The sequence below is a fragment of the Capra hircus genome, chromosome 27, assembly GCF_001704415.2.
Source record: "Capra hircus breed San Clemente chromosome 27, ASM170441v1, whole genome shotgun sequence".
In the NCBI taxonomy this organism is placed as follows: domain Eukaryota; kingdom Metazoa; phylum Chordata; class Mammalia; order Artiodactyla; family Bovidae; genus Capra; species Capra hircus.
The window spans coordinates 9049140-9057296 of record NC_030834.1 but is presented as its reverse complement, the minus strand read 5'-3'; the positions used below and the strand labels follow the sequence as shown (position 1 = coordinate 9057296).

The 8157-nt window shown below is 59.5% G+C and overlaps 1 protein-coding gene across 1 annotated transcript; it reads right to left on the bottom strand.

Moving 5' to 3' along the window:
• NKX6-3 (NK6 homeobox 3) lies at positions 3085-7556 on the bottom strand. Its single transcript, XM_018041839.1, has 3 exons — positions 7175-7556; positions 4946-5115; positions 3085-3325 (listed from the first exon to the last, which is right to left on the bottom strand). Exons 1-3 carry the CDS (start codon positions 7554-7556, stop codon positions 3086-3088), a joined length of 792 nt encoding a protein of 263 aa, XP_017897328.1. The 3' UTR covers position 3085.

The window sequence follows — 8157 nt, the reverse complement described above, 5'->3', positions numbered from 1 at the left end:
TCCCCGAAAAGCTTGTCATGTGGTCAAATTGCAAAGCATGAATATTCTAAAAGTTGTGCTGTTTTGTTTCTTTGACTCAGCATACACAGGAAGGCCCTTTGTGACCAGGAATAAAAAGAAAAAGTGAGGGGGAGTCTATGGCTTATGATTTCTTTATGATGGTTGAAGCAAAACAGTCCTGAGTTCCCCCTAGCTACACACCACACATGCGTGCGCTCACACGTGCATACACATGTCTCTGCAGAGCACAAAACTTGTCCCACGTTACCCTCAGCCATCTGGGCCATTCATTTCTGGCCCTTCTCCTTCAGACTCCGAGTCTGGTCCCTGGGCAAGACCTAAGCCGTGCTTCTCTGTCACTTGGCGCCTGTGTTTGGGAGCAGGGTTGCAGTAGGGGGACACCAGAAAGGCTGGGCTCCTTGGTCCTGAGGTTCCAGTGACAAGGCCCCCAAGAATTTTAACACTGGAGGAGATTTTGTTTAGTTTAGCAAATGTTTCCCCAGCAGAAAAAAACTTTCCCTGGGTTTGATTTAATACCGACCCCAAACAGCATGGACTTCCCTGGTGGCTCAGAGGGTAAAGCGTCTGCCTGCATGCAGGAGACCCAGGTTCAATCCCTGGGTCAGGAAGATCTGGAGAAGGAAATGGCAACCCACTCCAGTTTTCTTGCCTGAAGAATCCCATGGAATGAGGAGCCTGGTGATTAACAATCCATAGGGTTGTAAAGAGTCAGACATAACTGAATCGACTTAGCATGCACAGACGCACGCACGCACACATATGTGGCGAGTCTCCTTCAGGCGACTCCTCCTCCCAAACGCTCTGCAAAGTGCTCAGGAAATCCTGGACCCTTACCTGGCCTCCAGAGCTTTTTTCTCTGTGGCTGTGCCCAGAGGGTCCTCAAGTCCTCCCAGTGGCCCCACCTGCTGCAGCTCAGCCTCCTGTGTTAGCTTGTGGCCAGGAGCACACAAAGTGGGTGTTTGCTTATTTCCTTCCCACCTTGCAAGGAGAGAGACAGCACGGTCTCATCGCAGAGTAAGGGTTACAGCATCTGAATCTTCTCGTCACCTTCCCCATCCTCTGGGTCCGCTAGGGTTATGGTGAAGGGTTGGTGCCTCAGTCTCTGAGAGGCCCCAGGGCTGGGGTCTCCCTCCTGCTCCAGGCTGACTCTACCAGCCCGATTCTCCCACCCTGGGGGTTCGAGGGATCAGAGAAGGACTTGCTGGGACAGCAGAGGAGGGCAGGCTGCTGATAGCTCGGAGGCCTTGCTGCTGTTGGCCAGGTGGTTACAGCTGAAGGTGCTGAAAGCACTCTCCTCTCACCTCTTGCAAGAGGCCGTGAGTGGCATCAGCTCAGGTGGCCCCGCCCACTTCCGGGACTTGGTCTAGGGACTTCCTGGTGTCTGTTTTCCCATCCCAGGTTTCTGGTGCGGTCATGGGAGACAGTCAGGGCCTTCCACGTGGGAGGAGTAGTTGGTGTTCAGTGGGGTCCGTGCTGCTCTTCTCTGCTCTAGGATCTTTTCCTTAAGGTACCTCATTCCCCACAGATAAGTTCTCCCAGGAGGAAATTCCTGGGGGAACTCCTGGGAGGACTCTTGGGGGTCAGGGACCCCGCTAAATGCCCTTGGGTTTCTCTCCCACCGTGTTGTCTGGCCTTTACTAGCTAGACTTCAGGTTGCCCAATGCCCTTCAGGTTCCCTAACTCTGGAAGCAGAGATGCTGTCATCGGGAGGGACACCCACCCCCAGCCAGCACACCTGGGACCCCCACAGCCAGTTTCAAGGAAACACATGAGCCTTGGGGAGGGTTCTGGGACTTTTATTTTTACTTTTTATATTTTAAAAGCCAGGGAAGATGGGCCAACTCTTGGTCCCTTTTGCTGCTGCATGCCTCTAAGGCCACCCCCTCCCCCTCCCAAAGCCCCAGTCCCTCCCACCTGGTGGACAGCGCCCCCCTCTGCAGCACCCGCTCCAAGGCCCTGCCGCAGGGCATCCCAGGAAAGTGAGGGTCGTGGGTTCCATGCAAGCCCTGGATGCCATCCTCTCATCTCCTACAGGGGTACCCCAGCGGAGGAGCAGGGGTTCTGAGGTCCCTTCCAGCCCCGAGTGTCCCCCCAGGAAGGATGCTCCTCTCTCTCTAAGGGTCCTGTCCTTGCTTTGGCCCCGAGGGCTGCCCAGTGGGAGGCTCTGGGACAGCATCACTGCCAGGAGCCTCTCCTGTTTTCTCTGCTTCTGTCCACAGCCTTCCTCTTTCCCAGCCAGTGGGCTTCTAATCTCCTCCTGTCCTGGGTAGAGGTGGGGGTGCCCTCTTAGGGCAAGGTGGAGAAAGGATCGCAGGAGGACAGCTCCCTCCGGGAGTGTGATCTTTAAGCTGGGGTGTGGGGGTGTTCCTTCTTGGCTAGAACCCATTTTCCCGCCCCTGGTGGAGGTGGTGGTCCTCCAGCCTGGGTTCAGCATTTAGGTGTTGCCTCTAAGGAGGGATCCTTCTTGTGCCAGGGTCTGGGGAGAGGCCCTGGACTTGCCTGCTCTTCTAATCAGCCTAGAGGGAGACCCCTGACTGAGCCAGGGAGGGAAGGCGCACCGCCCCCCCCCCCCCCCCCGCCTCCACCCCAGCTACCACGGTGGCTTGTCTGGGACCCCGCGGCCAGTGTGCTGGCTGCAGAGCTTGGTCGTTCAGGCCTGGGCCCACAGAGGCGCAAGAGGGCGGAGGGGCCAGGCTCGCGTCTCCCTCTTGGCTCCCTCCCCGCGCCCCCCACCTGGAGGAGGGCAGGGCAACGCACTCCAGATTCGTGCCTGGAGAACCCCCATGTACGGAGGGGCCTGGAGGGCTACAGTCCATGGTGTCGCCAAGAGTCGGACACGACTGAGACTGAGCGACTGAGCAGTGCGCACTAAGCACGCAGCCCCCGGGAGGCTGGCCTTTCCTCCCCCTCCTTCTTCCTCGCCATCTCCAGCTCCTCTCCCTCCTCCTCCTCCCCTCCTCCCCGACCCCTCCGCCTCCTCCCCCCGCCCCCCCACGCAGCCCCCGTTAGTCCGCGCGGGGACCGCGGGGACCGCGGGGACCCCGGAGGCGGCGGGCGGGCGAAGTCAGACGCCGTGCGCGCCCAGGCCGAGCACCGAGAAGGCGGCGCGATGCTTGCGCAGCAGCAGCCGGATCTTCTCGTCGTCCGAGTCGGGGTCCAGGGGCTTGTTGTACTCGTCGTCCTCGGTCTCCGAGGCCGCGCGCTCCCCGCCCGCGCCCGCGCTGCCCGGGGCCCGCGGCGTGGACGACGAGGGCTCCAGGGCGCTCTTCTTCCGCCACTTGGTCCTTCGGTTCTGGAACCACACCTGGGACGAGAGGGGCTCTGAGGCTGGGGCGCGCACGCCCCTCTTGGGCCGGTGGCTCCCCGCGGCGGCAAGCCCTCTGCATCCTGGACTACGCTCAGCAATGGACCAGGTTTTTTTTTTTTTTTTTTTGGAGGGCAATAAAATAAAAACTGAGTGCAGCAGCTTTTTCGGCTTCCCTGTAACCCTTCCGTGTGGTATACATCTTCTCCTTTGCCATCTTGGTATTGGGGTGGAAGGGGCTTAAAGGCTTTTAACCTCCTATACGTGCACTGAACTTAATGAATAATTTCTCCAACAATAAAACTTAACATATGCTTACTGCTGGGGATAGAACCCTGCAGAAAGGACCCTGAGCGACTGAGCGCCATGTGGAAACAGAGCCATGTGGAGAGGGCACTTCCTTTCCAGCCAAGTTAGTATTGGGCGGAGAAGGCTGCAGGGGGAGAGGAGTATGAGGGGGACGGAGGACGGGGGATGAGGGTGGTTTGGGGGCCCTGGGGGTGCCCAGACCGGGTCCCCAGCTGCCCCTGTGCCTCCCTCTCCACTCAAACCCATCCCCTGTCACAGATCCAGGCAGTTCCAGCACAGCTCAGAGCTAGCGGGAGATGGTGCCCCAATCCGAAGCCCCTCAGGGCACAGTGAGCCTCAGAGTTGCCAGGGTTGCCCTAGGAGCCCGAGGAAGCAGAAGCCTGCATACTCACTTTCAAATGAGAGGTGTGCAGTGAGAGAGAGTACCCCCGCTGAGCCTTGCCTCTGGCTGGGCAGTGAGGTTCATGGGCAGTTGTGGGGAGGAGTTATATTCACTTTCAAGTTCTTTAAATTTATTTTATATTGGTGGTGAACCAAGGCCAAGGCTGCCTAACAGAACAAGCCTGAAGTGAGTGCTGATCTGGCCCAGAGGCTGCCATCAGCTCTTGAAGTTTCCAACCTTGGCCGTGCAGGGGCTGGGGAAGGCATGGGGTTGGAGCCCTGTAATCCAGGTTTGACTCCCACACTTACTAGCCAGTTACCTTGGGCAAAATACTTGGCTGAGTCAGTGGGTGGCTCAGACAGTAAAGAATCTGCCTGTTGTGAAGCAAGTATCCTTCAATTAAAAAATAAATACATTAAAAAAAAAAAAAGAATCTGCCCACAATGCAGGAGACCTTGGTTCGATCCCTCGGTTGGAAAGATCCCCTGGAGAAGGGAATGGCAACCCACTCCAATATTCTTGCCTGGAGAATCCCGTGAACAGAGGTTATAATCCATGGGGTTGCAAAGAGTTGGACTTGACTGAACCATTAACATGTTCACTTTTCACTTTCAAGTTGGGTAATAAGTAATAAGACCCCACCATTGCCACCCCCACCCCCAACACACACAAGGTTGCTGTGAGGTTTAAATGGGCAGTTACACATCCAGCTCTCAGAAGAGGATGCCACTGACGACTGCCATCGGGGTGATGGTAACTGTTGCCGTCTCCAGGGTTGGGCAGGCAGGCGGTGCCCACACACCTGGACAGCCTCCCACTGAGCTGCAGTTGCCACAAGCGCGGGGCTGCCTCCCTGCCAGGCAGTGGCACCCCGTCCCGGCAGGCTCCTCACTGCCACACAGACAGCCTCTTCACCCGCCCGGACTCACCTTGACCTGCGACTCGGTCATCCCCAGGGAGTACGCCAGCCGCGCCCTCTCGGGGCCAGCCAAGTACTTGGTCTGCTCGAAGGTCTTTTCCAGGGCGAAGATCTGGTGGCCCGTGAAGGTGGGCCGGGTGTGCTTTTTCTTGTGGATGCTGTCGCCCAAGGGGTCCGCGGCTGGCGGGAGGAAGAAAGTGTGCCCTTAGTGCGTTGAGTGTGGGGGAGTCCCAGCCCTGCCCTGCCCTGCCCTGCCTGCCCCACAGGGTGAGCGCCCCTACCTAGAAGCTGCTGAGGTTGCGGGGTCATTGGGGCACCTCTCACCTGAGCAGCCTGCCTCTGCCTTGTCTGGGTGGGCGGGGACCTCAAGGGCACCTGCCCCTAAGCTGTAGCTAACTGCAGTCAGAGGGTGCTTAGAACTGTGTCTTCCCGTGGAACATCCTTGCTCCTCAGTGGTGTCGCCCTTAGGGCAGGAGAAGCCTCCTCTGGGTCTCCAGGATGTCCCTTCAGGTCACCAAGAAACAGATCTAATGCCTCTACCAACGATCAGGACCCCGGGGGCCTGGGAATTCCTCCATTTTCTTGCTCTTGGAATCCCGTTTCCAGGTTTCTGGGAAAACCAGAGCCTTAAGCTCCAAGTGACTGCCTGGTCCCCAGGCCTGGGAGCCACGAGGCTTCCACCCCACCAGAGAGTCTGGAGGTGAGGCCTCAAGAACTGAGTCCTGTGTCACACAGCAGCTTCTCGCCAGCTCTCTGTTTAACGTGTGACAATATATATGCTTCAGTGATGCTGTCTCAGACACAGGGAGTTCAGCCCGGTGCTCCGTGACTACCTAGAGGGGTGGAATGGGGTGTGGAGGTGGGAGGGAGGCTTAAGGGGGGATATATATATACACATATATACTTATGGCTGATTCACATTGTTGTACAGCAGAAACCAACACAACTTTGTAAGGCAGTTATCCTCCAATTAAAAATAAATTTTAAAAAATACCCAAAAAAGCGTGGGAGGGGCGTGGGGGAAGTGACCCCTGCCCATCCAGGGCAGCCTCTCAGGGGCTTGGCGTGGGGAGGGGAGGGGAGGACAGTGTGGATGAGCCCCAGGGAAGCAGAAGGCCCATATGCTGGGCCTTGTTCAGCATAGTCTGACCTCCAAATCCCACATCCTCGGGTCACAGGTGAGGAAACCGAGGCAGAGCCAGGAGAGGAGACCTCCCGAGAGACTCTCAGATGCTTTGCTGTGTGTGTGTGTGTGTGTGTGTGTGTGCATTCCGGGCTGACGGGCAGGGTGCAGAGAGGGGGCTGTGTGTGCGAAGGGGGACATGGAGGGCAGAGTAAAGCACCCCAAACCAGCTGTAAGATAGGCCCCCTGTGGCCTCGCCGTGTTTCAGGCCAATGGGGGCCGTGGGGACCCCAGAGCACACAGGTGGGAGGCAGGCGTGCTCCAGGCTTTCCTGGGCCACCCCAAGCCCCCGCCGCAGTGGAGGCCCCCCAAAGGGGGGCAGAAGTGGACGCCCCCTCTGCTTCTGCGTAACGCAGCCCCGGGGTGGCTCCGACAGCCACGGTCACCCCCCATGCCTCCCAGGGGAGGCCTCCCTGCCTCTTCACAACCCGCCACCACCCCCAGGCCCTGACTGGTGGCCCAAGGCCCGGCACCAACTCTCTGAAAGCCACAGTCTGGGGAAGGGTGGGTGAGGGCCCCCCCCACAACAAGGAGGGCCCAGTAGGATGGGGCTCAGCGGCGCCTCCTGGAGGCTGGGTGGCCTGCCTGCTGCTGTTGACCTGAACCTCCACCCCCCCAGGAGGGAACCAGCCCCCTGGATCCGGGCAGGACCCAGGTGGGGTCGGGGTACATTCACGTCCCTGAGTGCTGCTGGGGCGTGGGGGGGGACTCTGCGAAGATGATGAGGGAGGAAATTCTCTTCACTGGGGTGAAGTGGTGACACGGCTCTGGGTGGGAGAAGTAAGGTGAGCAGGACCTTACAAAGGATGGGGTGGGCCGTGTGGTCCTCTCTGGACCTCAGGGTCCCCAGGAGGGCGGCTGGTAAAAGGGGTGGGGGCAGGGGTCAAGATGCCCATCCAGGCAAAGCCGGGGCGGGAGGGGGAGGGGGGAACCCCACGCTGCCCCGGGTGGAGGGACAGACCCAGGGTCTGCCCCAGGCAGTCCAACGGCTGCCAGGGGAACCCCCCTACCTGCGCCCCCACGAGCGTCCGCTCCCCTCCCCCTCCCGGTACTCACTGCTGCTGCACTGCCGCCCGCCTCGCCAGTCCTGGCCCGCGTCCGCCCAGCAGTTCCGGGTCCGGGTGGGGTACTCGCTCCCCGCCTTGGAGAAGCTCCCTACCTGGGGGCCGTAGTAGACCCCCTGGGAGCCGAGGCCACTGAAGCCGGCCACGTGGGGGTAGCCGGGCAGGAGGCTGCTGTTGGGAGCGGCCACGGGCCTGCTCAGGATGTCCGTGATGCCGTGGGGGGTCCCGGCCGGCAGCTGGGGGCCCAAGCCCGGGGGGCTGAGCTTGTAGAAGGAGTTCTGCATGGCGTACTGGCACACAGGTGCCTTCATCTCCGAGAACTGGGCCAGCGGCGTGTTGTTCAGCAGGAAGGGGCCCTGCAGGTTGGACTCCATGACCCCCCCCACAACAGGCCAAGGGGAGGCCAGAACTCCAAATCCAGGCCCCTAGAGCCCTTGAGGTCCAGTCCAGAACCCCATGACAGCTCCTGAGGGTCAAATCGGCTCAAGCCCCGGGCCGGCCTCCTCCCAGGGCGTCCAGCCCAGTCCTTGCCCGGATCCCCGACCACGCCAGACACGGGAAGTCAGGTGTCTCCAGGCAGGTGCCAGCCCCCACCCCTTCCCCAGCACCCCTGCCTTCTCCCCCTGCCTGGGGAGAGGCGGCTCCCCACACCTCAGCTCAGGCCCCTCTCTGCCTCAGAGTCCGGGGACCCTCCATGAGAAGTTTCCAGTTCAGAGAAGCAACATTTCCCTGATAAAGATGGGGCCCATTAGAATACAAACCCAAGACTGGCTGAGCGGCCAGAGTCGCCTCGCCATTGGTGGAAACCCTCTCGGGCCTCACATTGGCTTTTCCTAGACAAATTGCACTTTGAAAGATTGACTGTAAAATCAGCCTGTGTGTGTGTGTGTGTGTGTGTGTGTGTGTGTGTGTGTGAGACAGAGAGAGAAAGAGACAGAAAGAGAAAGAGTGAGCGCTGAGGAGCCTCTGTTCATT

Bases quoted from the DNA above. Each gene is read 5' to 3' on its own strand.
- NKX6-3 (XM_018041839.1), bottom strand. From the start codon at position 7,556: ATGGAGTCCAACCTGCAGGGCCCCTTCCTGCTGAACAACACGCCGCTG. The intron at 5,116-7,174 runs GTGAGTACCGGG...TCCTCCCGCCAG, and splicing joins CGGGCGGCAGTGCAGCAGCA to CCGCGGACCCCTTGGGCGAC. The intron at 3,326-4,945 runs GTGAGTCCGGGC...CTCTCGTCCCAG, and splicing joins TGACCGAGTCGCAGGTCAAG to GTGTGGTTCCAGAACCGAAG.